The sequence below is a fragment of the Equus quagga genome, chromosome 6 (genome assembly GCF_021613505.1).
Source record: "Equus quagga isolate Etosha38 chromosome 6, UCLA_HA_Equagga_1.0, whole genome shotgun sequence".
Taxonomy (NCBI): domain Eukaryota; kingdom Metazoa; phylum Chordata; class Mammalia; order Perissodactyla; family Equidae; genus Equus; species Equus quagga.
The window spans coordinates 83,886,889-83,904,384 of NC_060272.1; the positions used below are offsets into that span (position 1 = coordinate 83,886,889).

The window sequence follows — 17,496 nt, forward strand, 5'->3', positions numbered from 1 at the left end:
CCCTCACTGTGTGGGGCTGTTTATTCCGCAGGCACGTGGCTCTTTCTCAGCTCAGGGCATTCGAACTAGCTCTTCCCTCAGCTGGGAGGGGGACCTCATCTGTGCAGGGCTGCCTCCTCTTTCCATTCAAATTTTGGCTCAGAGTGCCAGTCCTCACAGAGCTCCTTCCTGAGCACCCTCTCTCGAGTCTCCGCTCACTGGTCACTCTCACAAGTCGCTGCACAGCACTTCCCCACGGCACGGACGTTTATTTGGGCATTGTCTCTCCCTACCAGACTCTCAGCTCCCCCGCTGCAGCGACCCTTGTTTGCTATTTGGGTTTCAGAATTTTGAGATCCCCTCTAACAAAATGGAAGCACCCTGCGCTTTTGAAAATCTGGGGGAGAGGATGCAGAAATTTACTTGTGACTATTACATATTCCCAGTGCCTGGAACAGCCGTGTCACCTGGTAGGCGGTCAATAAATATTTGTTGAGTAAAGAAATGAATAACTTACAGGATTTTGCATCCTTTTGAGTTTCCAAATTCAGGGAGAGAACCCTGGGCTGCCACTTTTTCTTTGTCTGGGCTTTATCTTTCTTCCTGTCCACCTTTGGCTTCTTCACCAACTCCCCTGCAGGCACAAAAGCCCAACAGTGCTGGAAAGATATTAGAAAGAACACTCTATTTCAAAGGCTGTGAATCAGACGGTTGTGTAAAGAAGTTACTTTAAATGACTTAATGGAGTGAAAGGCACCCTGTGGCCGACTCCAGGAGGTGACTGGCTCGCCCCCGCACAGCCGCGCGCAAGGAGGCCTGCCGGTGGTGGCCCAGGCCAGGTCTGAGACAGCCTCTGCAGTGCTGCCATCATGGGGGAAGTTCTGGAACAGTTCTTCATTTTTGTAGGGCTGCTGGTGTGCCTAGTGTACCTCGTGAAGTGCGTGAGATTCTCCAAATGTATTTTCCTGCGCTTCTGGAAGGTTTTGCCGAGATCTTTCTTGAAGTCAATGGGACAGTGGGCAGGTAAAGAAAGCTTCTCATCTCTTGCTTTGTGTTGCTTCTGCTTATCATTATTTATGTCTCAAAAGGTATATCGCACCTTTTCCCTTTGAGCACAAGGACGTAATTCCTTGGGTGATTTTAACGTGGGGGGCTGGAAAGCATGAGTGAAATTAGAATGGAGTGAAAAACAAGATGTGGGGCCTGAGGAGAGGGACTCGGGCAGCATGGTGCTCAGTTCTTGCCTGAGTGCTTCTCCTCTCATCCTCACTAGCTGGGCTTTCTTCTTTGTGGTCTCTGATGACACAAATAATAAATGCTGCAGAAGTTTCTGCATCCTCTTCTTCAGATTTTCAAAAGCCTAGAGTGTTTCTGTTTTACCAAAGGGTGTTTCAAAATTCTGAAATCTGAATAATTTTAATTCACTTTATTAAAAAAAATTGCTTCAAGCCCTTTCATGAAGTGAAGGTATTGCAAAATCAAGGCAAAAGATCTCCATGGAGATGCGTTTTCAAGATGGTTAGATATGGAAGCTGGGTCTGGTTTCTGTTCCAAGTATGGTGGGTTAATTGCTGCCTCCCAGTGGACTCTGTCTCCTGGAACCACCACTTGGAATTTCAGCCCCATGGCTGGGTTTAAGGTGAATGGCATAAGGCTACGGTTTCAGCATCTCCTTGGCTCACGTGCTAAAGTTACATTTCCAAGTTAGGCACCAAGAAATCCAACGACAGAAAACAGAAAAAAAAGAATTTAAACAGCTTTAGAAATACCACACCAGGTTAAATAGGGGAGATGGTGAACAACCTTACAGGGCTGCCAGATAAAATATGGGATACTCAGTTAAATTTGAATTTCAGATAAGCAAGGAATAATTTTTTAGTATGCGACATCCCAAATGTTATGCGGCATCCACCAGAGTAGGGCAAAACCCTTCTAAGGACACGCATTCCAAAAGAAGCTCACAGGGCGCCAGATACTAGAGTACTTGTTGACTCAAATGGAAAAACGTAATCTTCAGCTGTCTTCTGAGTCAATATTGAATAGGCTCAATGTCACCTGCAAGAGTAAAGTGTCTTGGGCGATGGCAGATCTCAGGGAGGTGATCTATTTCAAGTGCAGGGGACAAGAAGAAAATCCAGCTACTAGAGACCAGAATTTTCAACTCCCCAGAGCTCTGTAGTTGATTTCCTAATTATGTCACTGGTGCATCTGTTTAGACTTGTGGCTCCAAAGTCAGGTATAAAGAGGAACAAGCAATATGCACAGATTCACTGAGAATTACCCAAATAAACAGACAAAATCATTAAGAAGGATTAAAATGAGGGTGCTTTTGCCAGTGTGCTGCTTGAAGCTTGCACAGCTTGGCTTGCTCCCGCTCCGAAGTGAGCTAAATGCACACGTATCTCTTGTTCACACTTCTGGAAAGCGTCCCCTTCAATTGGTGCAAAGGTAAACGGGACACATGTATACGCTGAATTGCAGTGCGTTTTGAAATTGTGACATTTGTGTGAATAAGGCTTATCCTGGAGCTCAGTCATTAAATAAATATATATGTAAGATTGGCTATAAAAGGACTAGAAGGCCGGTCTGAGTGTTCCACATTCATCAATAGACCTATTGAGCACAAAGTCTTCAGGCCCCTGCATTTCTGTGTTTCTGTCTTTGTTGGGTTCCCTATCTTCCTTGGGCTTTGATTGCTGCTTTCTGTGGGGGTGCGGATGGGAAACCAGGAGAACTCGGCTTGGAGGAGGAACCAAGAAATGTCCTTGCAGTGACAGGTGGCTGTGTGGGTGGAGAGATACTAGTGTGCGCTGCTGGCTCCTCGTGAATTACGGCTTAGAAACGCCTAGCTCCTTGTGGGGTCTGAAGAAACGTTCTCTGGCTGAAGTTCTTTGCCTCATTTTGGAGCATGTTTTCCACGGCCTTACCGATGCCTCAAAAAAAAAAACAAAAAGAAAAGAAAAATAGCTTCATTCTGAACGTGTGGTGAGGGGAGTCAAGGCTGGAGACTTCACGGCTGAGCCGAGCAGGGCTGGAGAGCAGAAGGGCGCTGCTCTGGGACATGGAGAGTCCTACAGAGTAGGCCGGCGAGAAAACGTAGTCAGCGAGAAAGGGCACTTGAAAGATTAATTCTCTCCTTTGAAACCGTTTCTGCCTTTTGCAGTGATCACTGGAGCAGGAGCTGGGATTGGGAAGGCTTATTCATTCGAGGTAAGGCGTGCTCTTGGAGACCCCTCCCCTTGTACTGAACACATCAGAGTCACATGACACCCACCCAAACACTCGTTTTCTGATTATAAAAGCAAAAGGCATTCATTTAGGCAAAGAATATTTTCTATAAAAAAGGAAATTTAGAAATAATAATGTCATCCTCAGGATACCTGTTTTTTTTTTTTTTGGCGAGGAAGATCCGCCCTGAGCTACCATCTGTGCCCATTTTCCTTTGTTTTATGCGTGGGTTGCTGCCACGGCATGGCTGATGAATGGTGTAGGTCCACACTCGGGGATCTGAACCCATGAACAGGGGTCGCAGAAGTGGAGCACGCCGAACTTAACAACTACGCCAAGGGCCCGGCTCCTGGACACCTTTTTAAACAAACAAAACAAAACAATGACGTTCAGTTGGGGTATCTCCCCTTAGGAGTCGTTTTACGAATTGATGGGGCATCGTTATTTTCTAGTGTGATTGTACCACAGGCGTTTATACACTTAAACACAATTTTAAACAAGTTTATAAACTACTTTCCTTTTATTTATCTTTTACATTATAGTTGGGGCATATATTGATTTTTCAAAAATTATTTGTGTAGGCAGGGCATATTATCTATGACTTTATTTCAAGAAGACTAATGGGCATTACAAAATAGTGTAAAAAGAGAAGATCTGAAAGGGCTGAGAGTCACCGGAATATAACTAGTGTTTTGAACATTTCCTTCCGGGCTTCCTGTTGCTCTGCAGATAGATAGGTAGATAGATGGGAAGTTACACTCTTTAAAAAATGCATTTATAGCCTATGTAGTTTTGTATGCTATTATTATTAGCATCACTTATTTCCCATTTTCATTAATGAAATATTGTTTCTTGGAGTTTTTATATGTTTTATTTCTTCTTCATGCCTATCACACTGACCTCTAGAACCATGCAAAATGCAATAGGAGAAATAAAGAGAATCCTAGAAATTATGAGAGGATGGCTCTTAAAAAATCAATACCACCTTAAAAATATAGTGAAAAGCACTTCCATTATGAAAACTACATTCAACAGCAGTGTGGAGCCTGTGTGTGTTCCCGTCCCGAAGGCCTGCAGCATGACAGATGCCCAACCATCCTGTCAAGTGGACAGTGCAGTGCACATCGGAGGCACTTGACAGAAACTTTTGGGATGTTAACAAACCTAAACCGTGCCAGTCAAAAAGCTCCCCGTGCTGGTCAGTCAGGTCTGCCCCGACTGTCCATCCTCTGATGAAAATTTCTTTGGTGCTGACGTTCTGCTTCAACTCTGTGCTCCTGAGCTAAAGAGCTCTTCTTGGCTCTCATCCTCATCGGAGTCCAGCAGCTTTCTCACGGTCGGTAGTGCCCAGCGCTCACGAGACCCGTGGTCAGAGTTGAGGGGGCGGGGGGACCACTCAGCAACATTGTCCAAAGCCTGTGTCTTCCATTCCCAAAAATCGGAGGGAAAGCTTTTTGAGCTATTTGCGTTAGAACGATACCACCGTTTATGTAATTATTTCTCCTTAGAGCAGGTTTCTGGAAAGGGCCCGATCCCTCATCCAAAAGATCCGTGGCCTTACCTCGCAGTTCTCTGGATTGCCGAGAAATTCAGGTTCTTTCTTTACGATTTTCCAGATTCTCGCCTCAGATTCACACTGGCCTGACGTACTTGAGCTCCCCTTGGGATCTTAAGACTCAGACACTTTTTACTTAGAGGAGACCCATGTGGAAACTCTCCTTAGCCGTTTGTTTCTTTACTGTTTTCAAAAGCAACGGCCTGGGGTTCAGGAGCTGTGGGTTCCAGTCCTCACCCTGACGCTCACTGTCTGGAGATTCTGGACCAGTTACACATCCTGTCTGGGCTTCTGGGTCTTTCCTGGCACAAAAGATGCCTCCCAAGAGCCTTCGGGCGCTCAGTTCTGCTTCTGTCCTCTACTAGTTCTTGCTTTGCTCTCCTCCTTGTAGAATCTTTCTCCTCATTTCCGTTTGCTCTTTTCTGAGGCAGTGTTGAACGGTTTTCGGGCTCCCTAGCCCTCCTTCTCGCAGGCTCTTCTCCCTTCCGGAGGCCCGTTCCTGTCCCCTGCTGGCTGCTGCTCCATGGAGAGCCGTGCCGAGCTTGGGGTGCCGCGGGCCGGAACGGTTAAGAGCTCGAGGTGGAGAGTTGAGCAGACGTCCATGTGTTCAAACCCTGCCTCTGACGCTCGCTGCAGAATTCCCACATCCATAAACTGGAGGCGATGATAATGTGGCCTTTTGTAAAGGTTAATGGGATGAGGCAGGCAAAATGCTTTGCGGAGAGTAAGCTCCCCAAGAGGCCGCTGTTATTATTGGATGTTTAAACTGTGCTCGCTTTCTCACGTTTTGTGGTTCTTTTTCAGGAAGGAAAATGGATTGTACTTACCCATAGTTTTACTTCTTCCCTTGTTCTTTCTTCTTCCCTGATGTTCCAAGATTCTTTCTTTTGTTATTTTCTTTCTATTTGGAGAGCTTCCTTTAGCTGTTCTTTTAGGGTAGGTCTGCTGGTGAGAAATTCTCTTTGTTTTCCTTCATCAGAGAATGTCTCGCCTTCCCCTGCATTCCTGTAGGATGAACTGCTCTGCTGGATATAGGCTTGGCGGTTGAGGGTCCCTTTCTTCCAGCACTTGAAACACTGTGCCCTCCCTTCTGGCCTGCATGGTTTCTGATGATCTGACGTCATTCCAAGAGTCTTTCCGCAGAGGTGACGTGTTCGCTCTCACTGCTTTCAAGACTTTTTCCTTCGTCTTTAGTTTTCAGAAGTTTAGCTAGAAACACCGTGGTGTGGATTTCTTCGGGTCATCTTGTTCAAGTTTCACTCAGCCTCTTGCGTCTGTAGGTTTATGTCTTTTCCCAAATTTGGAAACGTTTCTTTATTTCTTCAAATACTTTTTCTGCCCAGCACTCTTCTCTCCTTCTGGGGTTCCAATGACACGCATGTTAGATCTTTCTTCGAGTCCAGCAGGTCTCTGAGATGGTGTTCATTTTTTCCCACGTACTTTCTTTCTGTTGGTTAGATTGAGTAATTTCTATTGTTTTATATTTAAGTTCACTGATTCTTTCCTTGGTCCACTCCATTCTGCTACTGAGCCCATCATCGAGTTTTTAATTTCATGTATTGTATTTTTCGGTTCTAAAATTTCCATTTGGTTCTTTATATTTTCTGTTTCTTTGCTGAAACTTTCTATTTTTCCATTTGTTTTATTTGTGTTTGTAATTGCCCATTGAAGCATTTTTATGATGGCTGCTTTAAAGTCCTGGCCAGATGATTCTAGTATCTGTGTCATCTCAGTGTTGGCCTCTGTTGATTGTGTTACTCTTACTCAAATTGAGTACTTCCTGGTTCTTGGTGTGATGAATGGTTTTTGATTGAATCTTAATATTTTTGGTTTTATGAGACTCCGGATCTTACTTAAATCTTGTTTTAGGTCTATTTTGTGTCGGTGGGGGAGGAGAGGGTGCTGACTTGTTCCTACCAGGTGAAGGAGAAGCCCAGGTTTTCTACTTGGCCTTCCCTGCCGGGTGTTGCCTACTTGCTACTGCTGGGTAGGAGTGGGACTTCTGGCTCCCCACTGGGCCACTCTGGATGGGAGGGGCAAGGGTGCCTCCTTACTGGTCCCCACAAGGCCTCCAATGGCACTTGGAAGAGGCGGCCTCCCTACTGCTGGGGTGGTGGTGAAAGTCCTGGCTCTCCTCTAGGCCTCTTCTCTTATTATCCCAGGGGAGGGAGAGGAGATGGCGGGGAGGGGGTGCCTTGGTACTGACAGGTGGAAGTGAAAGTTCAAGTCTCTGCTAAGGTGGGATGGTGGCAGGGATGAAAGTCCCAGCTCCCTGCTCGGCCTTCTCTGATGCCAGCCTGGCAGGGGTTAGGGCCCTTGTTACAGCAGCCTCGCCAGGGTGGAAACCTCAGCTCTCCAATCAGTCTTTGTGGGTGGGGGTGCTGTGGGATCAAAGATTTTTTTGAGTTGTTTGCCAGGAGTAAAGCAGTTATTGCCCAAAATTTTCTGCCTTGCTAGGCTGCCCCTTTTCTGGTCCTTTGGTTAGAGAGAGCAGACATTTGCTGGGGCATTCATTGTATGTCTGCACCTGTTGGTGTTTCTGAATTGCCAGCTTCTCCAGCAATAAGTCTGGGATATATGAGGCAGAAAGAAAACCCAGGAACCTCACCCTTGTGCTGTTCTTCAGGTCCTGAGGCCCTTAGCTGATCTTCCTCTCACTATCTTTTGGAGTCTTCTTATGCTTATTTTATGTATTATGGCCAGGTTGCACATTTTAATTGCAATTCATGGTAAGAATAGGGAAAAGTACTTTCTGGAAGCCTATTCTATATTTCATTTTAACCTAGTCTGTATTTATATTTAGAGTGGCAAGAGAGGCTTTGCCTCCTGTTAAAGGAATTTCAAGCATCGCTGGAAGAAGGTGGGAAAAACTTGTGGGGAGGGATAGGCCGGGGGAGGAAGGACGAGAGTGGGCCTGCGCCTCTGCACCTCTGAAGCTGCTGCTCCACCCTGTCTTTCTCACTATTTCCACTCCCTTGGCACCTGAACGCAAGCCCTTTCTTTTCTTTGCTGCCACATAGAGGAAGCCCTGTTTGCCTTGCGTTCCCACCACCTGTTATAGATTAGCAGCAACAAGCACCTTCCTTGACCCAGGCTCTGACATCCAGTAGCAGGGAAACGCGGCCCATTCATCACAGCTGCAGCCATTCTTCTTGAGGACGGTGCCCCGCAGTGAATTCTAGGAAAGGGAGTGCTTCTGTGGCTTAACCCCCTGAAAAGGGGGGCAGCAAAGCCCCTGTATGGAGCCTGTCAGCCTGGACATTCTGGAAGTAAGATTGAGCCCTGCTCAAGTGGACAAAGGGAACAATGCCAGCCCAGACAACCAAGTGTTCTTTCTCCGCGCCCCCTTCCCGGCCCAGACCAATTCACATGGAATCTTTAAATTGTCTGTGGCTCTTGAGAGTAGTGGCACAATTCAGGAGAGGCTGGAAGCCCACCAGGCAGAGAGCATCCTTTGTGCTGAAAATGCAAATTGTTTTCCATTTAATAGACAATCTCTCCTTTAGGAGGCTGATGGAGTGAATTGTGAGACAAAGGTGCTTAATTTTTCAGCCCGCCTTTTGATGATTCCAAGACTCAAAATGAGGGATGCAGGTGGGGGTGGGGAATTTTCCATGGAGAGAAAGAGAGAGGAGACTTCAGGATATCATTGGCAGCATCAGCCTTGAAATGGGACAGTCCTTGGACTTTTATTTTTTATCTATTTATTTTTAAATAGACTTTATTTTTCAGAACAGTTTTAGGTTGACCACAAAATTGAGCAGAAGGTACAGGGATTTCCCATACGCCCCCTGCCCCCCCATTCACAGCCTCCCCTACTTGTCCTCCTGCCCCGGGGCAGTGCACCTGTCACAGTCAAGGAACCTACACTGACGTGTTGTCACTGACCAGCGGCCATAGTTCACTTGAGTGGTCACTCTCCTTGCTTTCATTTTTCTGCGGTGGTTCTTTTTCGGAGGAAAGCGTGAGGCGGGCACAGCTGGAGATACGTTTCTCCTGGGAAACCTGCTTCCCCCTTCCCCTCCTTTGCCCAGGCTGGCCCAAACCCAGCTTTACCCGGGGCCAGTCAAATTCAGCATGAACGTCCTGAGAGATTTTCTTGTGGCTTATTGTCCTTTAAACCAGAACTGTATTCCAAACAAACTGTCTGTAAATAACCTTGAGTGTCATGTTTAAATACACTAGGAAATCGACTATTTACAACAGATGCAGAGTGTCACCTTCACGATCTCTTTTTATATGTCTGGATATTGATTGATCATCTTTTCATAAAGTGAAACCTCACTGTAAAGATTCCAGGCCAGGGGTGGGACTTGTTATCATATTTTATGGCTAAAGATCAACTATTAGAGTGAATAATTTGCTTTAAGATATATCATCGTACATAATTTGATATGCATGTCAGTTTTTTATGTTAAACAGCTTCTTGAAATATAATTCACATACCATAAAATTCACCTGTTTTAACTGTACAATTCAATGATTTTTGGTAAATTAACCAAGTTTTTCAGCACTGTAGGGGAGGAAGACCTAATCCTCTACCCGCTAGGTCCCTCTGGCTGGTCTAAGATTTAAATTGACATGAGTCAGAATAACAGGAGAAAATCAAACAAATTTAGTAACACATATACATGGGAGAAACCCGGCAAAGCTGAATAACTCACCAAAATGGCCCTGCAGACCCACTCTCTGCCCTTCTCCGCCCTACTCAGTGCCCCAGGAGGCTGCCCTGCCCCAAGGGGCTCGCTTGACCTCTGGTCTCGGCTTGGTTTGGCCAGTGAGGACACTAGCAACAGATAAGAAGGAAAGAGGAGAGTGAAGTGGGGTTACTTTCCTGGTGTCTCCCTGTGGATCATGTTGGGCTGGCTGTGTCCCTCTGCTGAAGGTGGCCACTTTTGGGTGACTGTCCACACAGCTGCTCCCTCCAGTTCTGGTAACTGTGTTCGCAGCCCGTTCAGCCCGGTGACAACAGCCCTGCTCTCTCTAGCCCCAGGGGATCGTGGTTTCTCTACATTCTACCCACACTTGGTAAATCTTCCTTTTATGAAACTCTCTTCAAGGTACCCAATTTGAGTGTGCTATTTGATTTTGCCAGGATGCTGGCTAGATCCAGGTTTTCATTAATTTTGAAAGATACTAAATGGGGGTTCATCAACGTCTATGGTTCAGCTAACTTGACTTTCGTTAGAGCGTTTGCCCCTTAGTCTAAGGGATGTTATGAATCCTTTCGCTGAGGAAGTGCAGCTCGAGACGTGTGAACTGGCTGGAAATCCTGCCAGGCTCTCCTGCTCTTGCGTGAGCACAGCTGTGACGGTACCCATGAGAGCATCATGTAGTGTTCTTGGCCTGGCACTGATTTGGTCCCGTGTCCAGCCACTTAGTGGAGGGTTCTGTCACCTGACCCAGCTAGAAGGTTGACTGCATCCTGCCCCCAGGGCACTGTCATAGCTACCTGGGATGAACCTTCGTGCAAGGCCCTCACAGAGTGCCTAAGGACGGAGAGCTGGGACTCCACTGAGCCGCAGGAATGGGTTCATGACTGTCTTGGTGCTGGCTCACCAACAAATGTTTCTGTGTGGTGGGATTTGGTCTGAGGCTTGCTTGCATTTACAAAATGCATCCGCTGGCTGGGTTGTGGGGGAGGAGATCTGTAGCCCAAATCTACCTCTAATTGCTGGAGGCTATAAGAAAAACCCAATAATTATGAACAACTAAATAGTCTTAGGTGAGATAAAGACATCAAATTGACTGCCTCCTGGGGCTCAGGGCATTCAGGGCTCCCAGTCAGCTCTGCCCAGTCATTGGCAGGCCTCCCTAAGGGAGCGTGTGCAACTGCTCTGGCCCCTATAAAAAGCAGCCCAACAAGGCCCCAGCAGGGCCAGCCCCTCTGGCCTCCCAGCTCACCCTGGCCGCAGCTAAGCCCCGTGCAGTACCCACTCACTCCACACACGGCCCCTGATCCCTTTTAAAAAGTACTATCATCTAATTTTTATGTATTTGTTTTGTTCTCCTTTAACTTTTTAAAAATTAAACTTCTTATTTTGAGATAATTGTAGATTCATATGTGGTTGTAAGAAATAATACAGAGATCCCACGTATGCTTTACCCAGTTCCTCCCAACGGTGACATCTTGCAGAGCTATCTTACAATATCACAGAGTGTCGGTCAAGAGAGAGAACAGCTCCGTCACCACAAGGATAGCCTGGGTTGCCCCCCTCCCTCCTTAGCCCCGGCAAACACTGACCTGGTTCCCATTTCTATAATTTGGTCATTTCAAGAATGGAGTCATCGCTATGTAACCTTTCTGGATTGGCTTTTTCACTCAGAATAATTCTCTAGAGATTCATCCAGGTTATTGTATCGATAGTTTGTTCTTTTTCAGTGCTGAGTGGAATTTCAAGTTACAACGTTCCACAGTTTGTCTAACCACTCATTTATTGAAAGACATCTAGGTAGTTTCCAGCTTTTGGCGATACAAAGCTGCTATAAACATTTGTGTATAAGTATTTGCATGAACATAAGTCTCTGTTTTTCTCGGATAAATGCTCAAGAGCACACTTGCTGGATGGTATGATAATTGCGTGTTTAGTCTTTTAAGAAACTCTTTTCCAGAGTGACTGTACCATTCCTACCAGCAATGTATGAGTGTTCCATTTTCTCCACATCCTCGCCAGCATTTGGTGTTTTCATTATTTTTTTTTTTTACTTCCCTCTTCCTAACCCCTGTCACTATTTTTTATTTTAGTCATTCTGATAACTATGTAGTGATATCTCATTGTGGCTTTAATTTGCATCTCTCTCTCTTTTTTTTTTTCTCGAGGAAGATTAGCCCTGAGCTAACATCTGCCAATCCTCCTCTTTGTTTTTCTGAGAAAGACTGGCCCTGAGCTAACATCCGTGCCCATCTTCCTCTACTTTATATGTGGGACGCCTACCACAGCATGGCACATTTCTCTTATGGCTGATCATGTTTATATATGTATATTTAATTCAAAGAGGTATAAAAAAGAAAGCAGCAAAAAGGCCATCATCTCTTTGCCCAAATAGTTCCTGTTAAAGATAAAAGTAATTCAGGCATAAAATTATAAAATTCAAGCAGTACAGAAAGACACAAAAGGAGAAACAAAGGCCTCTCTCTGCCCCTGCCCTTACCTTATCCCTCTCTGTAAAGGTCACCCATCTTAAAAATGTCTTGAGATTCCTTCCAGAAAAGGTAAAGAAAAACCATGGCTGTGTCCATACTTCTGTGTGTATGTGGTTCTCGATAGTGTGGTGAAGCTTGGCTGTAGTGACAGACAGACCCAACGACAGTCCAGAGACTTTCCTGATTGGTAGATGGCTCTGCCCGGGTTCCTTCCGTCGTTTCTCATCTGTCCTGGGGGGCTCTGCTTTCCTTTACAAGGTTGGAGATGGGCCGTGAGCATGTCTGTGTCCTGACCTTCCTTTGGGCAGAACTCACTCCTGTGGCCAAACCTGGTGCCAGGAAGGCTGGGAGTGTCATCTAGTCATGTGCCCGGGAAGAAGAGGGGACAGATGTGAGTGGCCCACTAGCAAGCTCCATCAGAACTTACACCTGTGTGTTTAGTTCTTGCCCACTTAAGCACAAATGGGATCCTACTTCACACAACCGTAAGCCTTGTTCTAACTTTGCTTTGTTTGTCTAGTAATATAGCCTGCAGGGCTCGTCACAGCAAAGGCACAGAGATGGCCCAGGGATGTGTCCTGTCTCTTTTATTGGCCTCTTAGGGATGGGCACTGAGGTTGATTTTCGTGTTTGTTTTTACAAATAACGTTTCAAAGCACACCCTTGAACGTATACGTATACACATCCAAGTACACATCCCTGTCAGTAGGACTGCAGGGGGAGTGAGTATGCGCATATAAACACTGGATACCATTGCCAAATAGGTCTCTGTATGACTGAACAAATTTTAACCTACCCCATATTATGATAAACTTTAATATTTATGTAAAGTATATGTTTAATATAATATATATTCAAATATTATAAATTTTACTTTTTGTCACTCTGAATGAATGTAAACATGTTCTTGGCTCTTAATGCCCAGAGAATGCTAGAAGCGAAATACATGACTAAGATTGCCTGCTTTCCTTCCCGCACATCTGGGCAGTTCTAGTGGCACCCCCCAACATCTGGGAAGGCATGGATGCAGGTGCTGCTCTGGGCGCCAGTGTGGCAGACAAGGGCAGTCAGACTTCTTCCCAAGGCAGTGCTCCTGGCAGCTACAGGTCATGGCACAGAGGTGGCCCTTGGAGTACAATCACTCGGCTAGCTCTGTGTCAGACCAACCTAAGAAAAACAACTGCCTTGCCCTATTCTTGAATATCCTCACACACTTCCTTGGCAATATATGATGGATATTATGCATTTCAGCAAGGAAATTCTTCTTCATACCGTCTAAATTACCCTAGTCTAAATTACCCCAGCTGTGCTCTCGGCTTATTCTCTTTCATCTTGCTTTAAATGAAACAGCAGCTTGTAATTATTTTTATGTTCCTGTGGATTCATTGCTTTGTTTCTGTGTGGCTTGACTTCAACCCTATAATTTCTGATCTAGGCTTTGAATATCCTGGGTTCATTGTGGTATGTGATGGCTGTGTGTGCATGGGGGCAGGGGAGGGCGGAGAGAGACAGAGAAGAGGGAGGGAGAGAGGGAAGAAATGTCTCAAACAAGAAGATCTATAATGCGTAAGTCTGGTTATAAACAATAAGAGTAAAATGAATACTGCGTCCCTTATCACCCAGCTTGAGAGCTAGACCACTACCAGTGTCTTGAGGCTCGCCGGATAGGCACACATGCCAAGCATAATGTTTCTCCCCCTCACTCCAGAAGATGCAAGCACTCTCATCAACATCGAGTTAATAATTTCCTTACTTAAAACCAAGTTCTAGTACGTGTGCATGTATCCCTGAACAATACATTGATGGCATTGCTTGTTTTGAACTTAATGTCAATTGGATCGTATGTCTTCTGTAATCTACTTCTTATGGATCCATATTATGCTTTTGAAGTTCGCCCATGCTGCTCTGTCTAAAACATGGCTCACCCATTTACAGTGTTGGGTAATATTTCGTTGTGGAAGTATATCGCAGTTTACTTATCCTTTCCTCTGCTGGAAAGGACTTATGCTTTCCAACATTTTGGTGGCTTTCACTTTTGCAGATATGAACGCGTTGTCCATTCTTCTAGGGAGCTTGGACAAGAGCAGAGGACACGCCCTGGAGCAGAACTGCTGGTCATGGCACTTGCGTAGTCATATTTTAGGTAGTGCCAGCTGGTTTCCAAACTTTTGGTGTCACGTTTATACCTGCCTTACAAACTGAATAAAGGACTTTTACCTCTTTTTATTCTTTGAGAAAGATCATGCAATTTTGGAATGATTGCTTTTTTTGAATGTTTGATAGAATTTATCCATAAAGCCACCTGTGGCTAGAGTTTTCTTTATGGGACAATTTAAACTACTCATTTATATCATTATCATCATCACGTTATTATTGTTACCATGTTTTAGTGGTTACAGAATTAATTGGGTTTTTAATTTTATCTTGGATCAGTTTTGGCAATTTATATTTTTCTAGAAATATATCCATTTCACCTAAACTTTCAAATTTATTGGCAGAAAGTTTTGTAACATTTTCTTACTAGGTTTTAAAAACTTAAGCAGGAATTGAGTTTATTCCAAGGCTATCATCTAGTTCACAAAACCACTGGGAAGACCCAACAGCCCTGTTCAGAAAATGAGCAGAAATATCGAGAGGCTAGGCAGTGGGGACACAGCCAGGTCGCCCACTGAGCCATCTTGGCCAAGGTGTTTACACCTACCCTCTCCACTTTCTCTCGTCTTTCTGGAACTGTTGTTACTCAGGTGTTGGGTAATATTTCTGGAACTCCTATTATTCGGATCCTGAAATCATCCTCTATTTGTCTCTTTTTTTCTCATAATTTCTTATTTTATTGTCTCTTTTCTTTCTTTTCTGCAAAAGGATTTCATCATTTTTATCATCCAACTTTCTAGTGAACTTTTCGTTTTTTCTTTTCAAATTTCAAATTCCTAAAAACATTAAAAACAAAAACTTATTTAAGAAATTAAGAACTGTTTATATTTCTGAGAGCTCTTTTGTGCTCTGTCTGTGCCTTTTCAGAGCTATCTGTTCTTTTCACAGATATGGCAGCTTCTCGTAGCCCTCGGAGGATATTTTCTTTATCTTCTTTTGAAAAAATGTCTTCTCCTTCCAAGTTACTTTTTCCCTGTTTGGCTGCCTGTCTTTCATGTCACTGCTTTCCACGGGCATTCCTGGCTCATCTGTCCAGGTTTCAGAGCTGGATGAGGGGCATGCACACTCTGCCTGGACTGGCGGAGTGCTGGGCGAGATTTGGGCGGGCGCTGTCAGAGGCACCTCTCCCTTCACCTTGTGGAACGGCCACCTATGGCTCTGAGGGCTTCTCCAACGGCTCTTACCTCGTCCTGCTTCCTTAGCTTCTCCCTGCAGCCAGGTCTGGGGCTGGTAGTGCCTGAGATTTTGAGGATTTTAGTGGGATAAATTTTGTCAGTTCTTAGCTTACCCCACTGCTGGTAGAGGACATGGGATCCTGCCCATCTACTTTGTAGAAACCAAACTTTTGGGGCTGCTCTTGTCTCTTGTTGTCACCCTCTCTGTGGATTTATGCTTTCCTAGGAAAAAAATCACCTTCCTATGGGTTTTATGGGATTTCAGGAGGCAGCAAAATTAACTATGTGTTCACTCTCCTCTCTTAATCCTTTTTCTATATTTTAAATCTCAGCTGCATCTCTAATTACGCCCACCTTTTCATTCCTAATATTGCTTATCATTTATTTGTGCCTTCTCTCTTTTTCTTGATTAATTTTGCTGGAGATTTGTTGGTTTTATCAGTTTTTTCAAAGAGTCAACTTTTAAAAGAAGGTAATCTGCAATTGTTCAGTGTTTACACACAGCCATTAGGTCAAGTACCTTATTACGCGGTTTAAATAGTCTGTCTTTTTACCAATGTTGGTGTGCTTCATCCAACAATTACTGAAAAGGTAAATGAAAATCTCCCGCTCTGATGGTATATTTTTCAACTCTCCTTGTAAAGCTGCTTTATTAGGTAATCCAGAATTAGAATTGCTGTCTCTTCCTGATGAATGGACCCTTTCACTAGTCTTTAACTCTAGTACTTAGTGGCTTTAATGCCTGTATTGACTGATGTTAATTAAGCTGCACCTTTTTTCTTTCGGTTGGTATTCACCTTATATATATAATATTTTTTTCTCCTTTTAGTTTCAACCTTTCTGTGGCCTTATGTTTTAAGTATGTCTCTTGAAAATACCGTAAACCCTGATTTTAAAACTCCTCTCTGATATTCTTTGTCTTTAGTAGAGGTGGTAGTATATTCATTTTTGAAATCTAGGAGACATCAGGGTTATAGTGTAACTGTTGTATTCTTTTAGCCAAATAATTTTCTCTAGTATTGTAAAAGCACGATTCTCCAGCAAACGTCCATGTCCGCACCTGTTGCAGTTTCATTCACCTTAATGAGGAAGGCCGCAGCCGGCAGAAGAAAGAGCTGATGGAGGAGCATGCGAGGAACAGGGACTTGTATAGTCAGCCGGGAAAGGAATGTGAAATAATATTGCCGAGTTAGATAGCCGACGGGCTCACTTTCTACAGGGTAATAACCGTGCCGTCTCTGGGTTAGCTTCTCTCCAGACTGTAAAGTCCCAACACCTCCTGTTTCTCCCCTCGCTGGCTGTGAGCTGACTGCACCTTCATTGGCTGAGATCGTTGAACAAAGATTCTGCGACAGCAGTTACCTGCCCCAAAGTGTCAGATGAGGTCAAGTAGGCTTATTAGAAAACACTCTGGGTTATATTAATAAAAAAAAAATATCAAGCAATCATCATTTTGCCTGTAAGTTTGGGATGAGGTTCTCTTTAACAATTTAACTTTAAAATATAAAATTCTTTGTCAGAATGTGTGCAACTATGGCTTCTTCATTGATAAGGTTAGGGGTAACCTTAGCTAAAAAATAAACTAGAATGGCTAAAAGCAGCTGTAAAATAAGCATTTATAGGTAAGAAAATTAAGTTGTAGCACGGGCATTGTAAAACTTACAATTGGTATAATTAACTTAAAAAATAGCAAATGGTGGGGAGATGACGCATACCGTACGCTCACTACAACCGAAACGCAGGTCTACCTAGGGAGGCCACTCTGAGTTTGTCATTTCCTCCCTTGCCCATTCCTTACCCCACTCTCTTTCTCTTCCTCTTCCTTCTCCTTCTGATTTTTTAATCAAAGACATGGAGGGTTGGGTCATTATCATTGAGTCATAGGAGGTCCCTCTCTCATTGTATTTTCTTTCATTCCCATCCCCCATCCACCCATACACAACCTTTCTTGCATGTTTGATGTGTATCCTTTTCTCTGCATGTATTCTTGTAAAATGTCCATAGTTTTGTGACAGTTTTTTATTTATGTAAATGTTTTACTAATCCAGGTAAAGAACTGGTCTTTCTGTATTTAGCCTGAGGAAAAAAAATGGCTATTCTTTAACTTATTTCTTAAAATAAGACACAAATTTATCTTGGCTAGGCTATAATCAAATTCAGTGCTCAATTACCCAACATGAGGCCAAGCAATGGGGGCCTTGTGTTGAGAGGGTGGAGCCACTAGATGGAAATAGTAGGGTGGGACTAAGGGGAGGCATACA

General features: G+C 44.3%; 1 protein-coding gene across 1 annotated transcript in view; it reads left to right on the forward strand.

The window, feature by feature from the left end:
• Positions 1–848: 848 nt before the first annotated feature.
• Positions 849–17,496, forward strand: part of HSD17B3 (hydroxysteroid 17-beta dehydrogenase 3) — a 39,658-nt gene continuing 23,010 nt past the window's right edge. The window contains exons 1-2 of the mRNA XM_046663878.1: positions 849–1,002; positions 3,143–3,189. Of these exons, the coding sequence (XP_046519834.1) occupies positions 849–1,002; positions 3,143–3,189 (201 nt within the window). The remainder of the gene's footprint in view (positions 1,003–3,142; positions 3,190–17,496) is intronic.